The sequence below is a fragment of the Mytilus galloprovincialis genome, chromosome 4, assembly GCF_965363235.1.
Source record: "Mytilus galloprovincialis chromosome 4, xbMytGall1.hap1.1, whole genome shotgun sequence".
In the NCBI taxonomy this organism is placed as follows: domain Eukaryota; kingdom Metazoa; phylum Mollusca; class Bivalvia; order Mytilida; family Mytilidae; genus Mytilus; species Mytilus galloprovincialis.
Genome location: NC_134841.1, coordinates 29,587,558 through 29,607,599, shown reverse-complemented (window position 1 = coordinate 29,607,599; position 20,042 = coordinate 29,587,558). Strand labels below are relative to the sequence as shown.

Here is a 20,042-nt window from a genome sequence, read left to right as displayed (position 1 = left end):
TTACTTGTGACAACATAATTAGTCCACACGCCGACATTCCTTATATACTATGATGCGAGCGAAAAAAACTAATTATTAATCAATTAATATAATAATTTATACTTTAATAATGCAATTAAACATAAATAAAATAGAATAAATAATAATCATTACCTTATATGATGTAGTGTATAAGGTTGAAAATCTTTATAAAATTTAATATTAAGGGATAGATTTAAAAGCAGTCAAGAGAATGTCGGTCTAGACTTTTCTATCTTATTTGAATGTTTTGCTCATTAATTTTATTACATATCATTTATTATCTATTTTTTTTTATATAAATTCTAGCATTAGTTCAGTCCCCTTTATGTATTTTTACGTAAATTTTAGTTTGAAGTTGAATTTTTTATTTATTATTTTACACACAAGATAAGGGAAACATTTTTTTTGCTAATTTGAGGTATGTATTTATATTTCTATATCATTTTATTTGTCAATAAATTGGCTTTCAGAATCATTTTCAGGATTTTGACCGGGCTTTAGATATTTTTGTGAATTTTAGTATCAAAGTGAAAATTCACTTCATCATTTGTATACAAGGGTGACTTCCGGTCAACTTTTTGCCCTTTTATAGTAATTTATTTATTTTTTTCTTATATCATATTATTTATCATTTAAATGTCTTTAAGAATCAATTAACAGACTTTGACCGGGCTTTTTATATTTTTGTGAATTTTAATTCAAAGTTGAAAATTTCACTTCAATATTTGTGTTCAAGGGGGTCTTCCGGTCAACTTTTTGTCCTTTTATAGTAATATATTTATTTTTTTCTTTATATCATATTATTTGTCATTTAAATGTCTTTAAGAGTCAATTTACAGACTTTGACCGGGTTATATGCTTTTTCGTGAATTTAAGTTTTAATGTTCAAAAATGTGTTGCCAGAGTGGCACTAAGAAAGCCTTCCGGTCAACTTTTTGTCCTTTTATAGTAATACATTTATTTTTTTCTTTATATCATATTATTTGTCATTTAAATGTCTTTAAGAGTCAATTTACAGACTTTGACCGGGCTTTTTATATTTTTGTGAATTTTAATTCAAAGTTGAAAATTTCACTTCAATATTTGTGTTCAAGGGGGTCTTCCGGTCAACTTTTTGTCCTTTTATAGTAATATATTTATTTTTTTCTTTATATCATATTATTTGTCATTTAAATGTCTTTAAGAGTCAATTTACAGACTTTGACCGGGTTATATGCTTTTTCGTGAATTTAAGTTTTAATGTTCAAAAATGTGTTGCCAGAGTCGCACTAAGAAAGCCTTCCGGTCAACTTTTCGGTAAAAAAACATATTCAAATATATATTTTTAAAATTTTATCTTATAGACTATTATATGAGCTTTCAAAATCAATTTTATTTATTAATTTAGCTTTAGCGGTTCCAAAGATATTAGTTATAATACACTCATTTTTCATTTCCGCGTTTTCCATTTCCGCGTTTTAGACCCTCCCGTCATTAGTGTAACCCACGTTTTTCTTTATATATAGATTATCGACTTTCACATTGATAGATCCTCATAAAAATAAAAATAAATGATGATATTATGCGTTATTTAATCTATTTCATCGTATTATTGTACAATTTCACAGTTTTTCATAGTGATTAGCATTTTTTGGGGTGTTCGGTGGTGTTCGGTGGTGTGCGGTGGTGTTCGGTGGTGAAAAGACCCACCCTCCGACGACTAATTTACACTGCTGCCTGTACTATTTTTGAAATTTTTACCTCTCATGTGTGTTTGTTTCGTTCACACATCGTTGTCATTATATTCATATATTTGTTGAATTTTATGCAACTATACAAATGAGAGGTTTAGCTAGCTATAAAACTTTTAATCACCATTTTCCTCATAAGAAAATGCCTGTACCAACGTCAGGAATATGACAGATGTTAACCATTGCTTTGATGTGTTTGAGCTTTTGACTTTACCATATGCTTACGGTTTTTCCATTTAGAATTTTCCCAAGAGTTCGGTATTTTGTTATTTTACTTTATATATATCGTCGCTGTTATGCAAAAACCTCGTATCTCAAGTTTTTGCGGAAATCTTTTTATCGATTATTTAGGATTCAATATGTATGTTCCACTGTATGCGAAAATATCTGATCTTCTAACCAATCATTAACCGATTCTGACGTGTGACGAAAAAGTGTAGTCCGATTGACGAGACATTTTGTTGTGCGAAAATATCGTATCTCAAAAGTAAAACACATTGCACGGCAACTGACATTATAACAGGTACAGTTTTATCAATTTTAGGTTCTCAAAGCTAATATAATTAAAAATAATGAAAAGCTTTGAAAATATAATTTTAAGTGCAGAATTTTTTGCTTGTCTTGGTTATTGATTGATTAGAAAATCAGATATTTTCGCATACAATGGAACATACATAATTAATTCTAAATAATCGATAAAAAGATTTCAGTTTTTACTGCCTGGTGTAAAATTATCAAAACCTTAGATACAAGGGTTTTGCTGTAATTTTGCATAACATTGACGATATATCAATCATGTATACAATGTATATAGTTAAGTACTGTGACTGAGTCCTGTGTTAAACAGACAGAAAGTCACAAATTTGATACTGATAGGACAAAATGTCCCATATAATATGTTTTAATATATATAAGAGAAAATTCTTGAAATAAAATATATATTTCTTGACACCATTTAAAGCACCAAGACAATTATATGATCGTTTTTAATTACATATTTATATCTAGTCACTCGGGACGCACAACAGTCACTTTTGTTACATGTTTATCTCATTTTAGCCAGTTGATGAGGCCAACATTAAAAATAGTAGGTAGGTAGGTAGGCAAATTATTTTATTTTATTTCTTGATATAATTTTTCTATATTGAATTTGTACAAAATTCAACAGGTAAAAGTGGGGTATTCCCTGTATTCAGTGTACACACTGGTGTTTAAAACAGTATACATTTACAAAGACCTCCTTTTTTCCTATTCATTTTATGGCATGAAATCTACCAAAGGGCACATGCTACATCATTTTCACTTTTCAATACTGTAACAGTTTATAATTTACTGAAGCATACAAACCAATTATGCTTTATAAAAAAAAGTAAACCAAACTATCTTAACATGTTAAATATTTTTAGTAATTAAATAAGAAAAACAAAAAGGTTCATTTATTGACCATAAATACAGTTTAAGATTGTTTTCATTGTAATCAGAATGTAATCATAAAGTAATCAGGATTACAGGGTATTTTGAAAAGTAATTGATTAAATTAAATTACATGTAATCAGATTTTTGGCTGATTAATGATTACAATGATTACTTGAAAAATTGTAATCAATTACAGCTGATTAACGATTACAATTACAATTACCCCAAGTCTGCCTACATGTGATAACAATGTTTAATGATAGCAAGTTAAAAATCAAGCTTATTTCAAGTCTGAATTTGATCATAACTCACAACAAAACAATTCCTTTGTTAACCAATTCATACCTTGATCTCCAATTATGAGATGACAAAAATATATTTCCTGACTTGTACCCAACCTTGATTGATTTCAAAGCACGATTCAGACCATTTTTACTCAAAGATTTTATCCTTTCAACAGGAATAGAGGTTTAAGAAAAGGCAAATCAAGGTGCACTCAGTGGGTTGCAGTGGAGGATCCAGGGGGGAGGGTTCCGGGGGTTGTAACCCCCTTTTTTTTGGGGAAGATCAATGCATTTGAATGTTTGAATGGGGACATATAGTTTAAACCTCTCTTTGTCCTGGATTGGGAACCCCCTCCGCCCCTGGGATGAAAGATGCTTCAGATATTTTATTTTCAAAGATCACCCTTGCACACAACACAAATCCTGTGGCAAGGCATTATGTTTGTTTTCCTTGATTCCGAATCAATGCAAAAATGCCATGATTTAAAACACTTGTTAATTACAGCATCTTAAAGGTATCACAAAATACCAACGCTCGTTGACTACAGCATCGGAAAGATATCACCAAAAACCAATATAGCAAAAAAAAATATTGGACAAGAATGGCCAATAAAAATTTTCGAGTCGCGGTGATTTTACCGGGTCGGTCGGGGTGGGGAACAAACAATATTTTATTTTTGGCCTGACACAGCAATTTGTCATTTACATGTATCAGTAAAAAAAATTGTAAGATCATGAAGATGTAAAACAATTAATTTTTTTCTTGATGAAGTTCTAAATTGAAATTATTGATGTTTTATTAACTCTGATTTCAAAGAAATGCGCCAAAATAATTTCTGTTCATTGAACATGTGTAGCAAATTGGGCCGTTTGTAGACCTTTGACAAAAAAAATGTTTGATATTACATTTATTTCACAAGCTGCATGTAGTGGAGATTTTCTTATATATATTACAATATCTGTTTATTTAATTTGCTACTTCGTTTGCAATTGTTCATGTTGTTTGAAGGCCCATGTGAAGATCAGCCATTTTTTTGCTAAATGTCATATACATGCATACTATGCACCTTCTTAAAACATGTAAAACACAGTATTTACTCTCTTAATAACTTACATATATATTTCAAAACAATTGCAAAGGACAGCAACTGTATACTTTAAATTATTGAGGTGTATTTAAAGTTAGAAATCCAAGCTGCCAGAATCTTCTAACTGGAATTTTTAGAAAACTTTTATTTTGAAAAAATATATTATTCTTATTTACTTAAAAATAAGGGAATGTTACAATTTTGAGGGTACTACAACTAGGATATGTACACCTTTCCAGTTGTTGCATTGGTGGGAGCCTTCCAACGTTTTACAAGGATTGTCAATTTTCCTGCCAAAGGTCATGGTTCTCTCTCAGCACTATACATCATGTACATGTTACAATGAAACTCTCTCCACCAATGACTGACTTGTCATGAATTAGCTAACTGTACTGTGAGTGACTAAAAACATCAATCAATCAATCCATCCAATATTTAAAAAAAATATTGAAATAGTCCCCTGGCAGGGAATTCACGATATAACTACCTTTAATAAGAAGTGTTTCATGTCTTGTAAATAACAACTTACAATTATTAGAATAGAACCACTATATTTGGTGTATTGAATTATTGTAAGGCATACATGTCTGTCTGGCATGGTTCATTGTGACTGTGAACTCCTTTTCATAGTTCATTGAAATGGTCAATGTTAGTTTGTGTGTTTTGATCTGTCTTTCAATTGCCATATGCAATAGGTCAACTATAATAGGTGTATGGAATGATGGTGAAGTGTACATGCCTGTCGTACAGGATATTTATGCATTTGATCTCATTGTCCTGGATTAATAAAAAGATTAATTTATGTGATGCTTGATGTACATGTAAAAATATTGAGACTTTCAACATAAAATCAATATTCAGGAAATTTAAAGCAGGCAAGACATTTCAGTGTATGCACTCTTGTGCATGTTGTGTTTACACAGTCCTGTTCATGTGTGTCCTACATGTACCTGACATGTTGTATGAGCTTATTAATTCAAATTGATGAAAATTTGATTTATTTGACTTAAATTATATTGATTGTATAAAATATTATATATCAATAGTATATAAACATGCAAAATATATCATGAAAAGCAATATAAAAATTAGATTCTCTAGCAAATCTTCCTGCAGAAAATATTTTTGTAGTCGGGATATTACATCACTCCTACAATTCCACCTCAACAGGGCATTACTATCAGCATACTGAATTTTGATATCATTATGCAATATTAACAAATAAGTACAAATGTTAAGTTTAAGTTTATAAATAGTAATATGACAGCCTATGTATGAACAAAATAAAATCTCAGTCATTGTTTTTTATCAATGATGGAATTGAGGCTTTTAAATTAGAACATTATCCAATCAGATTTGACATTACAAAATATAACATATAAGACTAAGTTATAACAGATGTGTAAGTGAATCAATATCTATTATTGTAGATTATTTACAGTATCATTCAATTCCTTGTCAACTCATTATTTATCATCGCTTTTCTTATCCTTTTTCGCGAAAACAAATATCTTCATTTTATAGATTTTACAGGTAATTGTCACAAGGTGAAAAATCAGCATGATAATACATGTAATAGGTGAATACCTATATTATGTCTTTAGGAGACAAAAGTCTATTTAAAAAAAAAGAAAGCCTAAGAATTTTGTTTCATTTTTATACAGTGAATACATTGTATATGATAGTTTTCAATTGTCACGGTTTCAAGGTATTAGATGGATGCATCAGAAGTAGCATCATAACCATGTTGATATAAACATGATAAACAAAACAATAAAAATTATTCTAAAAATACACACTGATTTCAGACTTTAATTACATTTATCATATATTTAGTACAAAATACAGCTATTTTGTATATCTAATAAAGGTTGTTTTTCCAGTCTGTATCACCTACCCTGTATCGCATACCCCGTATCGCATAGCTAAACCCGTATCGCATACCCCGTATCGCATGGTAAAACCCGTATCGCATACCTTTTTTTTTTTTTTTTTTTTTTTTTTACATAAAGTTTTTTGTTTTTTTTTTTTTTGCTTAAGAAAAAATTTCCTCAAAATAGGTCATTTTTTTAATGACGTCATTGTTTGGTATGTAACGTCACGAACGTCAAGTTTTCATATTGTATGTGACGTCACGAACATCAAGTTTGCATATTTTTTGGCACACTAAATGCAACTATAAAAAATACAAAACACTCAAATAAATACAATAATAAACAAAATATTTTTAAAACAGCAGCAGGCAAATGGTAAGGTAACCCAGGTGCTTTGTATAAGCAGTTATTTTAAGGCTTTGAACCAAGACAAAAGCAGAACTAAAGGTAACCCAGTGCTAATCTATCGGGATCAGAAAACAGTTCATATAATATAATACTCTTCTGTTGAAATATATGATAAAGCGTATAATACATGGCAAAATCCGTATCACATGCCGTATCACCCTCGACCAATATCATCCCTCGGGCCTAAAGGCCCTTGGGCTGATATTGATGTCTCGGGATGATACGACATATGATACGGATTTTGCCATGTATTATTCTCTATGTATTCTAAATTGTAATTAGGAATTGATGAATTCTTTAGTGTTCGTTCTCTTTGCAGATATATTGACATTTGTGTAAATGCATAATGTAGGAAGAAAGAGATCAATTAGGATTATTTGAAAGCTGATGGAAAATCTCAATAGGATGACAGTTCCTTAATAGTGATGTATTGTCCTTTCTGAAACTGGTGAGTTTTACATAAAGCTATAAATTAATGTAATCAATTGAAAAATATAGTATTTGTAGTATTGAGCAACTTTTTTAGGTAAGATCTAAACGGAACTTTGAAAAAATTGTATTGTAAATTTTGATCTAGATGAGGGCAAACCTGTACTGAACAAGTTTTTTTTCCTCATCGACTCTCCACAATATGCTGTAGATTTGACCATAATTTGGCATAGCCATACTGCTGAAGTTTAACTCATGTGACTTTTTAAATACTTGAATATTTACCAAACGGCTAGTTTTATCTTATGTAATTTTAGTAGTCCTGTACATGTTATATAAGACTTTTTTTTAATAATATAAAAACTAACATATTTTTATGTACTTTGAGAACTCTTAATTACATTTATTTGTACACAAAAAAAAAGAATTTCAAAATTTTCATTGAAATATAAATGCAACAGGAAATATATCAATTCCATCTATTTATTAAATTATCATAACTCAAACAATAGTTTTACCCCATTATCATGATTATGTTCAAGTTGTGAAATACAAATGATTTAATGGAATTTTAATTGATCATTGACACATGTAAAAATTTTCCCCCTGCTCAGTACTACCGAAGCTTAAGGTTATTCCCAAATGTTTTGACCAATAAAGGCTCTTACTAATTTGTTTGAACATTACAGGATGTGTGATCTTATATTTAATCTAAGCTACTCTATCTTAATACAAATGTAATAAGGATGATAAGGATGTGCAGCTCAGATTTTCAAAGGGGCAATCAAGTAGCTAGACTTTGTTTTAATATTTAGTTGTTAAATCAAGTTAAATTGGCCGTCAAATTCAGTACTGAAAATATTGATTTATGATGGTAAACAGTACAAACCAGTTTTCATAGTAATCAATGTATTATGGTAATTGTGTTTAGTTATGATTTAATTTATTGGAACAATTGATTTTTGGACCAGAAATTTGTATTTTTTTGTCTGTTTTTAGATAACAGTAAATTGAAGATATTTATGAAATGAGAGTGGTGATTATGCACATAACATGTTCAGATGACATGGTATCACTTTCTTGACTTACATTTTATGCAACTATGATTTACAAATATGTATTATTAAGTTAGGTCATACAGAGGTCAAGCTATTTTCTGCTGTTATAAAATTAAATAAGGCCATCATGATGAAAATGACACTAGGATTAACTAGTAATCCCATATTTTCATGATTTAGCTAAAAAAAGGAAACTTCCACTGCTTAGTGCACATTATTTCTTTATAAATTGCTCAAAAAATCAATAGGATAACAGGAAATAATTTGTGATCATTTAAAAAAACAGTCATAATAAATGTGTAAATTTTTAGTCTTATTTTAAATTTTCTGTGAATTTGTTAAGCTTGATGGTAGACAATTTATTATATGTTACATAATACATAGCATTGTTGTTAAGAACAAATGTACACCTACATTGTAAGTACACAATCGAAACTAGGCATTTGACAAAAATATAGGATTAAAAAATATAATGTTTGCTTTTAACTAAATTAAAGTTGTGAAAAGTCAATGAAGTACATTTTGTAGGTAAGTCATTTGTTTTTTGTATAAATTTCATTTTAAAGAAGTTAAAAAATTTAATGGTCTAGGCATTAGGTTATAAATTGATCTTTAATGTGGAAATTGAAGTTGTAATGGCTAAGTACTAATGAAAAGAAAAAAATATTGTAAAATAGAATTATTTCTTAAAAGCATATTGTCAACACCCATAGGTGGGTACAAGTATTGATTAGTCATTTACCAGGTGAATGATTTTTGTTCAAATTCAAGATTTAGTTATATGATTACAGCGTAAATGTACTCCAGATGAATGAAAGTGAAAAAAAACCTTCTTCATCAACTTTCTTCTAATTCAGACATGAAAGAAACTATGCCCTTTTTGTCTAGATTTATAATATTAGTAGTTATTGATACATGTAGTAGTGACCATTATCTAAAATTCAGTAATTGAGAAAGGATGTAAAAAGGTTCAAAGACAGGATCTGGACTATGAACATGATGAACGTCACCAATTTTCATGACATCAATTCACAATAATGACAAATGATGCTATGAAACTGATTGCGCAAGCACAGACGATGAATGACAGATTTTAAATGTAATGCTAACGCATCTCCAATAAACTTAATTTACTATCAAATCACCAATTGATGCTATTGAGCTTTAAATACAATACAGCTATCTCCGAATGTACACTTAGACTTAGATTTATCAATATAGAATAAATTGGTCAGTTACTCTGAGAAAGTCTGTGGTTTACATCATGCTCTTTGCCACAAATTATATTAATTAGTTCCAATAAAAAAGAATCATCCAAGTTTGTGTAGGTGGCTGACAAAACAGTGATTAATCCACTTTGGTCGTAGTACATGTAGTAAATATTACACTCCTTCGAGAAAATAGATATATAAGTCAATTACAGTATGGCATACAAGTTTCATATATTTAAAATATGAAAATAAGGATATATTGTATGATTGGCAATGAGACAACTATCCACAAGAGTCCAAATGAATTTGATGTACGTAACAAAAAAAAGTCTGATATATGGTAAAGCTAAAAACCAACACGACAGACAGAAATCAATGACAAATATATTTTTTAATTGTAGATATGGATGAGAGAAGAGTGGCAGATTATTTTGTGGTAGTTGGACTTCCTGACAATCCACTTCCTCTAGAGGAAATATCCAATGAAGCTGCCATAAAATCATCGTATAAACAAGATCCTATCACTGATATTTGTATTATAAACAAATCATTGGGAGAGAAATTACCGAAGAATTATACATGTATAGCTAAGACTTCATCTGGGTTTCCTGCAGATCTAAATCATGGAAGTATACGGTGCCATGAATTGTACATTTGTTACAGACGAAGTAGAGAGAAACCTCCACTTATTGATGTTGGGTAAGGTTATCTTAGAAAAGCATACATTTGTAAGTGGATTTATTTGATATTTGAATATGGTCTACATGTATGAATTCAAATTGTTACATCATGAGAGCCCTGCTGACCAGCTAGAGTGATGTGTTCTATCAAGGAATCTAAATAATTCAGTCCCTCAGCACTTCTATATTGTTTCTATTAGTAAGGATTGCCTCACATATAGTGTTAACACTAGACATATGGGCCTATTGGCCTAACTGCATATCATAGGTCTACATTGTTTAGTTATTGCATTGTATGAAATGGAATTTCTGGTCTTTTATCTACTTGTTTTCATGTTTTAAAAGATAAATGCCTTGACACCATACATGAAAATAATCATATGTGTGACTTTTTTCATTGTTATTTGTCTTTTAGGGTTTTGTATGAAGGAAAGGAAAGATTAATGCCTGGATGTGAGGTTTGTCATACCACAGCCTGGGGTAGCCCTGCTAATGTTAACAATTCTAATAATGGAAGGATATATATCACATTCCGGAGGGCTAAAGAAGAAGCTGCTAGTGATACACTATCTGTGGTTGATATATGTGTCATTCTGTCAAATAAGGTATGTCATAGGCACAAAAAATCTGGTGCCAAACAACCAACTGCATTGTTGGTGATTTAGGTAAATACTCCAAAAAAATGAGTGATACTAAAAGGAATGAACACTTTGTCGAAAATGAATCTCTAGAAATTAAAAAATGCTTCTGCTATTTTGTCAGAAAAATAAAATAAGACAAATATATTCTGTTTGTTCATTATGTTCAAGAGTAAATCATGCGAAATTTTACTGCACTGTGAAACATAAATGGTAATTACACTTAGATGTATGAAGATATTTATGTGATAATGGCTATGATTTTATTACAGAATGAAAATCCTCCACATGCCTACCATTGTATAGAGAAAAATCTAAACAAAGGAATGGTAAGTCATATATTTGAAATGTATCACAAAAGACAATATTTGATTTATAAAAGAATGGCGAAAGATACCAGAGTGATATTCAAACTCATAAATAAAAAATTAACTGACAACACCATGGCTAAAAAAGAAACAGACTGACAATAATACAATATAAAAACTTAAAGACTTGTCAACACAACCCCCATTAAAAACTGGGGATAATATAACATACATTTTCATGAAAGTTTGAATAATAATAAAAAGATCGCCATCAAATGGCAGTATGGGGTTTCAAGTTGTTTCCTGCGAAAAAAATTATGAACCATTCAACCAATTTAGTTTTTATATTGTTACTCTTGACAAATGTAAGTCAAGTTGGATGTTATCAATTTTCACTTGTATATATGTTGTTGAGGAGGTACAGTCCCTGATTGATTGCAAAATGGCAGTTTATTTTGGTTTCCTGCAATAAAGCAGGAACCATTGAACAACTTTATATCAAAATTGTTTATGTTGTTACTGGTGAAAAAAAGAGGTCAAATTTAATAACAAGACTGCAGTTTTCTGACTTTAGTATGCAGTATTTTATAAACCACTTGACCAATGCTTATCAAATTATTATCTTTTGGTAATAATTAAATAAAGGAATTTCATTTCACATTACTTGCCCCCTTACTAAGTTTATGAATAGTTACCTTCACAATAAAAAAAAATGTCAATTTGACAGCTCATTTCTTGCTTACAGATTATTGCAGTTCCAATACTTGCATTATTAAATTGTTCAGTTAAAATATTTGTTATTTCTCAGTGAATAAGGATAAAAACATATCACTAAAATGTTTAATACTATATAAACTTGGATAGATGAAATATATATATTAAAGCATAAGTACAAAATGTATATTTATGATTTTGTCTTTTCAGATTGGTTCAGATGTTTTCATATGTTACAAAAAAGCTGTAACCAAAGCAGACCTATTAGCATATAAGCCAGGTTTGTATACAGTATACTAAACCATACTTATCTGTTGGGAGGAATGATATGACAGGAGCTAAATATCTGTAATTGAGATGGTCTGGAATAAAACTCAAACTGCACATATCTGTTCATTCAACTTTGAATATACTTGTCAATCCCTGTAATGTTTTCTCAAAAAATGTTGTGTACTTGTTGATTTAACAATTGGTTCTAATTAAGAGTTCCATCGTTTATAGATATAAGAAGATGTGGAATGAGTGCCAATGAGACAACTCTCCATCCAAGTCACAATTTGTAAAAGTAACCATTAAAGGTCATAATACAGTCTTCAACACTGAGCCCTTGTCATAGTTGATAGTGACAATTTTACCAACTTGGCAGAATAGAGAACTTCATATAATTTTAGTATTCATCTGAAGTATTTGTATTTTACAGCAATATTGGACAGATATCCCATAGAAGATTATGAAAGTTTCCCTTTGCCAGATTCGGTACCTATGTTCTGTTTACCTATGGGAGCATCAATTGAGTGTTGGTCTGCTAAAGCTCAGCATCCTCTACCTATCTTTTCTACTTTCGTTTTAACAGGATCAGATGGAGAAAAGGTAAAAGTCTATCAATAAATGAAAATTTTACTAGTGTGCTTTTTGATTGGTTGGTATATTTCAAATGATTTTATGAGATTTTAGAGCTTTGTTAATCTACTGTCACCTTATTTGAAAAGCAATAGTTTGGTAGTTATGAATTAAATGTTTATACACATTCTAGAACAGCCCTGGGGTAGAAGTAGTAAATATCTTTTTGAAGGTCTATAGTCCTCTGTGGTTTGATTTCCTCTTTCAATAACACTGACCTTCAAGAAAACATATGAAATCAAAGAATGGCATTACATCTCTATCAATTGATAAAATTGGCATGTATATATTTCTTACTTTAAGAAGTTAAATACATTTTTTTGTAGGTGTATGGAGCTGCAGTACAGTTTTATGAAGAATTTGAAGAGGAAAAATTGTCAGATTTACAAATGAGACATCTTGGACTGAAAAATAAACACATAAGAGAACAATATAGAATACTGAAAACTGTTCATTCTAATAAGTGTATATGTTTACTATCACACTGGCCATTCTTTGATGCCTTCCGGCTATTTCTTACATATTTATATAGGAATTCTATAACTGGTCCACATACTGTTCCATTAGAAAGGTTAGTATCAGTTGGGATATATAGAGTCCCTGTAGATTTATTTATAGTACAACAACTCACTTCACTTGATCTAAAAAATAAAGGTTTAAAAATTTTACAAACAGCTGTAATCCAGTATTTTATATTTGTAAATTTCATTCTTTTTCAAAATAAACTTTTTCAGAGTATTAAAATTGAGTGCAGAAAAGGTATTTTTGTCTGCATCCTAGTATGAGTAAATGCATTATTAAATACAGATTTTTTTTTCATTCATAATGACCAGAACATTAATCAGATGTTGTGTTTTTTTCAGACATATATCACATTTTATGTATGATGTACCATACCCTTCACCACAAAGACCCAATATATTAGTTCAGGTAAGTTATTCCTTATTCCACTGTTGAAAAATATAATTATAGGGAAGTAATTGAATTAAAGAGTGCAAATCATTCTTGAAAATCTCATAATTTTAACTAATTTGTAATGGGTTCTGTAATGGATTCTGTAATTTGTTTCATACAAAAAAGTATAATTTTAAAGATTTTCTATTATTGAATTCAAATCAAAGTAAATATAAACAGTTTAAACCTAAAGTTTTTCTGAATTTATTTTTACATTGTGTATTTTAGCTCAGCCATGAAGCCATAATACTGTCCATGCCAGAGGATTCACCACTGCCTCAAAGGTTGGTTGATATATATTACTCAGAATTGTTTCATTTTCTATTGGAAGAGATAGAGTATGAGGAATGATTAGTGTTTTTTTTATCTGTTATGTTCATGTTGACTATACTATCAACAGCATGTAAAAACAATATAAAACAATTTTTGGGGGAATGAAAAATTATACATTAGAGAGTTTATGTAAGTAAAGAAATTAAAAAAGTCTTCATAATCATAGAAAATTTATCTTTTGAGACTATACGCTTAAAAGGTCCTATACTATGGCACTTGTGTGTATCTTTCACAAGGATAAATGCATGATAAATAATGTTTTTTTGAATTCCAAGTCCTGTAAATTAATTAATGAATTGTATAACTGATTAAAATTTCTAGTTCTTATCCTTTATGATGATGTATAATACCTGAATCTAAATCTCATTTTTTTTTAACATTCATCTCTTATGAAAGCAGGCCTACTAAAACAAAACGGATATAATATTTATATGATATCTTGCTAAGATGTCAAATTCGTTTTGTTTTTCAGTGGAGCTTCATTTATCACAATGTTAAAGAACTTAGGACCAGAAAACTGCATGAACTTATTGTTATATATTCTACATGAACAGAAAGTATTGATACATTCACTTCGACCAGCTGTGTTAACTGGTGTTGCTGAAGCTGTCATAAATGTAAGTATTGACAATCATATATTTAGGTAGATGTTTCTTGAAGAGAAGCTCCCTCTAAGATTTTGCTTGTTGTAGAGTTATTGGACTTAATTAATTTTAATCAGGACTGGTTCTTTCATTGAATTGAATGTATGAAATATAAATTGCTCACCTCAGTTCATTGACTTATTTATTAATCTTAGTCATATTTGATCATTTGCTTGAAGGCTGCCATTTTGCTGAAAATTTATTTTAAAAATCTTGCAAAATGTGATCTCTGTTAAGAAATATAAACTTCAGGTTGATACCCATAGTAGCAGAAACCACTTAAATATTTTGTTTACAGTTTACATTGAAAAATATCCATACATATTGTCTATACATTTCATTTTGTGATGTTGATTATTAATTATTTGATTATATTGTAGATGATATTTCCCTTACACTGGCAGTGTCCATACATTCCATTATGTCCGTTAGGTCTGTCCTATGTATTAAGTGCTCCTGTGCCATTTATTGTTGGTAAGTGAAATCTGTTTTGTATGCAAATAAAATTGAGAAAGTAAATGGGGAATATGTCAAAGAGACAACAACCTGTCCTAAGAGCAGATAACAGATGAAGGCAACCAATGGGTTTTCAATGCAGCAAGAAAATCACACAACTAGAGGTTTGCCTGAGCTGGGCCCTAAATAAAAATGTGTATTAGTTTAGTAAAAATGGATGTCATACTAAACTCCAAAACCTAATTGAACTAAAATTTAAAAAAAAAACATACAAGACAAACAAAGGCCAGAGGCTGCTGGCTTGGGACAGGCGCAAAAATGCAAAAAAGACTGTAATGGCACATATTTTTACATTTTTCCATATTTCTTATGTAAAAACACATAAAACCGTCAACTATTCTTATAAGCTTATTAGTACATATAAGTATGATTTTGATTGGTACATTTGTAGAACATAAATAACTGAAGTTTTTCTTTAAGTTCTTGTGTCTTCAATGGAATAGAATTAAGGAACACAAAAAAAAAAACCCACTTTTATATGTTGGTACACTCAGATATCATTTCTTCATTTTAAAGTGCATAGAAAAGATTTTTATTAACTACACAAAACTAAAGATTATTTCTAGAAAATAATGATTTTAAAATAGCACAAGTAAACACTACAAAATTCTTAATAGGTGTGTCATGTAAGAGAAAAATACAATTGTTGTATGTTTAATTAACAGGTATAGATTCCCGATATTTTGACCTGTATGACCCTCCTTCAGATGTTGTGTGTGTAGATTTAGATACTATCACAATCAGCTTGTAAGTATATAAAGTAATTAATAAAAACAAATATAAACAATCTTTTTATAAATTGTTATATACAATCTATTTTTTATAAATGATTTCTTTTAAAAAATAATTCAGTTTAAAAGTCATTATATTCAATATTTAGATGATTTTTGTATTGAACATGTTTTAGGATATATCTTTGCACATTAAAAATGATTGTTTTGAAATTTTACAGACCTGATGATAAAAAGAACATAAACTACAGAAATCTACCAAAGGTACGTACATGTTAGATAAAAAGATAAGAATAGTATCTTAATAACATGGTAACATCTAGTTCTTCTAAATGGCTAGCACATGAACATTCACCAAATATCAAAGTAAAAAAAAGCAATACTCATTAACAAATCCATTTATATTTAAGTTAATGTTAATTTCTTAGTCCACTTTGCCAATAACCAAACATTAAGTTCATTCTTCTTTTTAGACATTCAAATATGCAGTAACATATATAAATTGTCTGTTCTAATCACAGATGAAAAAGTACATAGATATCCATATAATGTAATACATTTATTTAATGGTATAAACAAAAAAATTAGATTAGAAATGTTTTTTGTGAAAAGAAAAAAAAATCTACTGCCTTATTAATTATACCCCACGCAACGAAGTTGCGGAGGGTATAATGTTTTTGACCCGTCCGTCAGTCCGTCCGTCCGTCCGTCAGTCCGTCAGTCCTGTTTCTTGTCATCGCAACTCCTCTAAAACCACACAACAGAATTTCACGAAACCTTTTCAGATAATAAGGACATACTATGTAGTTGTGCATATGGACGGGAAATTGTGATTCAATTTTTTTTCTAGGAGTTACGCCCCTTTGAACTTATTTACTTTAATGTACTACTGCAACAGTTTGTCATCGCAACTCCTCTCAAACCACAAAACAGAATTTCACGAAACCTTTTCAGATAATAAGGACATACTATGTAGTTGTGCATATCGACGGGAAATTGCGATTCAATTTTTTTTCTAAGAGTTACGTTTTCTAAGAGTTACGCCCCTTTGAACTTATTTACTTTAATGTATTACTGCAACAGTTTGTCATCGCAACTCCTCTCAAACCACACAACAAAATTTCACGAAACCTTTTCAGATAATAAGGACATACTATGTAGTTGTGCATATCAACGGGAAATTGCGATTCAATTTTTTTTCTAGGAGTTACGCCCCTTTGAACTTATTTACTTTAATGTACTACTGCAACAGTTTGTCATCGCAACTCCTCTCAAACCACACAACAGAATTTCATGAAACTTTGTAGATAATAAGGACATACTATGTAGATGTGCATATCAACAGGAAATTACGGTTCAATTTTTATTCTAGGAGTTATGCCCTTTTGAACTTATTTGCTTCAATGTACTTCTGCAACAGTTTGTCATCTCAACTCCTCTGAAAACACACAACAGAATTTCATGAAATTTTGTAGATAATAAGGACATACTATGTATATTGACAGGAAATTATTATTCAATATTTTTTCTTATACAATTTTTTTTTCTTATACTTATTTAATTTCTCCAATGACAATGTGGGGACGTGGGGTATGTGAGCGTGCTCACTAAGGTTCTTTAATTATTAATAAATTTGATGCAGGATAAACATTGAATTCTTATTTTCAGAAACCAGCTCGTGTTTTACAAGAGACATTGCATAAATTATTTGATGAATTATGTACAACTCGTGTTGGTACTCAGATGGTAGATGAAATTGTTCTAGAACTTGCTCCCATGGAACATGACTTCAGAATGAAAAGGAAAGAGGTATTTATACTCTGTTTAAAGTTGAATTAGAAAGCTACATTGAGTATAAAAGATAGCTCTTTATGTATTTGAAGTAAGAACCATAAAAAGTAATCAAACTATAATTAATTGATTTACATAGTTTTTGTTGAGCCTGCAACTTTAGCAGAAAGTTTGACATAGGGATAGTGATCCGGCGGCGGCGTTAGCCAACTTCTTAAAAGCTTTATATTTTAGAAGGTGGAAGACCTGGATGCTTCATACTTTGTATATAGATGCCTCATGTTACGAACTTTCTGTCTTTTACATGTCCAATGTCCTTGTCCTCATTTTCATGGTTCAGTGACTTCAGAAAAAAAAGTTCCAATTTTTTGTAACATTAAATTCTCTCTTATTATAAGTAATAGATAACTATATTTAGTATGTGTGTACCGTGCAAGGTCCTCATGCTGGTCAAACAGTTTTCACTTGACCTCACCCTAATTTCATGGATCAGTGAACAAGGTTAAGTTTTGGTGGTCAAGTCCATATCTCAGATACTATAAGCAATAGGTCTAGTATATTCGGTGTATAGAAGGACTGTAAGGTGTACATGTCCAACTGGCAGGTGTCATCTGACCTTGACCTCATTTTCATGGTTCAGTGGTTATAGTTAAGTTTTTGTGTTTTTTGTGTTTTGGTCTGTTTTTCTTATACTATATGCAATAGGTCAACTATATTTGGTGTAGGGAATGATTGTAAGGTATACATGTCTAGCTGACAGGTGTCATCTGACCTTGACCTCATTTTCATGGTTCAGTGGTCAAAGTTAAGATTTTGAGTTTTGATATATTTTTCTAATACTATATGCAATAGGTCAACTATATTTGGTGTATGGAAATATTTTATGATTTACATGTCAGTCGCGCAGGTTTTATTTGACTTTGACCTCATTTTCATGGTTCATTGCTAAGTGTTAAGTATTTGTGTTTGGTCTTTTTTTCTTAATTTATAAGCAATAGGTCAACTATATTTGTTGTATTGAATAATTGTTAGCTGTACATGTCTGCCTGGCATGGTTCATCTGACCCAGACCTCATTTTCATGGTTCATTGATCAGTGTGTAGTTTTCTTTGTTAATGTTGAGTTTATGTGACAGTTGTAATAAAGCTTTATATTTAGGACTATCAACATAATATCAATAATTAGTAAAGAAGGTGAGACATTTCAGTGTGTGCACACTTGTGTTATTTAAGATGTATCATAATTGTTTTGATACTATAGTTAGTTTGTAAGATATGTTTTAGATATTTCTATTTAAATCAATTTTTTTCTTCATCTTATTTTTGTAGACATTAATGGAGTTACGTATACAAGAAGCCTTTCTACGTTTCCAAGCATGTGTTTTGAAAGGCTACAGGAGTTACTTAAAACCAATTACAAGAGCCCCTACTCTGGGGACAACTGATGTTACCTCTTTGTTTGACATGCAAGGTAAGAGTTACTTAAAACCGATAACAAGAGCCCCTACCCTGGGGACAACTGATGTTACCTCTTTGCTTGACATGCAAGGTAAGAGTTACTTAAAACCAATTACAAGAGCCCCTACCCTGGGCACAACTGATGTTACCTCTTTGTTTTACATGCAAGGTAAGAGTTACTTAAAACCAATTACAAGAGCCCCTACGGCCCCTACCCTGGGGACAACTGATGTTACCTCTTTGTTTGACAAGCAAGGTAAGAGTTACTTAAAACCTATTACAAGAGCCCCTACCCTCAGGACAACTGATGTTACCTCTTTCATGCAAGGTGGGTTTTTAGTAGAAAAAAATAGAAAAGGTCACAAATACATGTTTTATGTTCTTGTCACTGAATTGTCATTTAACCATGCATTAGCGATCATAGAAAAATTCAAATTGTTGAAAAAGTGAAAAAAAAATGTTCATTATGAAATCTAAGAGTTTTATTTTGATGGTTATCATACTAGTTAAGACCAGTTCTATGTAACCACCAAAAAAACCATGCCAGGGTATAACAGCAAAATGCATAAAAATTTGCAGGAATAATTCATGAACCATTAAATTACTTTTTTTTAATTTTTTTGTTCTTGTTATGTTTTGTTGCTATGGCTACCAATCATTATATATATATGTGCGTACCTGAAAAGTACAGGTACAATAAAATTAATATTTTTCTGTTATTGTGGAAAATTTTAAGGCACTTATTTTTTTCTATTAAATTGCCTTGCATATTGATTGCAAAAAGTAATAAGATTTTCAAAAGATTTGTCTGCATGAAAGGAATAAAAGACAATTTATATCAGTATATGTCATATTGC

At 30.3% G+C, this 20,042-nt stretch overlaps 1 protein-coding gene across 3 annotated transcripts in view; it reads left to right on the top strand.

Moving 5' to 3' along the window:
- LOC143071806 (C-myc promoter-binding protein-like) overlaps positions 1–20,042 on the top strand; it is a 68,724-nt gene that overhangs the window by 8,163 nt on the left and 40,519 nt on the right. For all 3 annotated transcript variants that reach the window (XM_076246401.1, XM_076246402.1, XM_076246400.1), the window contains exons 2-16: positions 7,141–7,269; positions 9,921–10,218; positions 10,615–10,804; positions 11,110–11,166; positions 12,070–12,139; positions 12,560–12,729; positions 13,086–13,330; positions 13,623–13,689; positions 13,942–13,997; positions 14,519–14,663; positions 15,071–15,164; positions 15,872–15,953; positions 16,159–16,201; positions 17,606–17,746; positions 19,057–19,198. In XM_076246401.1, coding sequence (XP_076102516.1) covers positions 9,923–10,218; positions 10,615–10,804; positions 11,110–11,166; positions 12,070–12,139; positions 12,560–12,729; positions 13,086–13,330; positions 13,623–13,689; positions 13,942–13,997; positions 14,519–14,663; positions 15,071–15,164; positions 15,872–15,953; positions 16,159–16,201; positions 17,606–17,746; positions 19,057–19,198 — 1,798 coding nt within the window. In that variant the 5' untranslated portion in view covers positions 7,141–7,269; positions 9,921–9,922. The remainder of the gene's footprint in view (positions 1–7,140; positions 7,270–9,920; positions 10,219–10,614; positions 10,805–11,109; positions 11,167–12,069; positions 12,140–12,559; positions 12,730–13,085; positions 13,331–13,622; positions 13,690–13,941; positions 13,998–14,518; positions 14,664–15,070; positions 15,165–15,871; positions 15,954–16,158; positions 16,202–17,605; positions 17,747–19,056; positions 19,199–20,042) is intronic.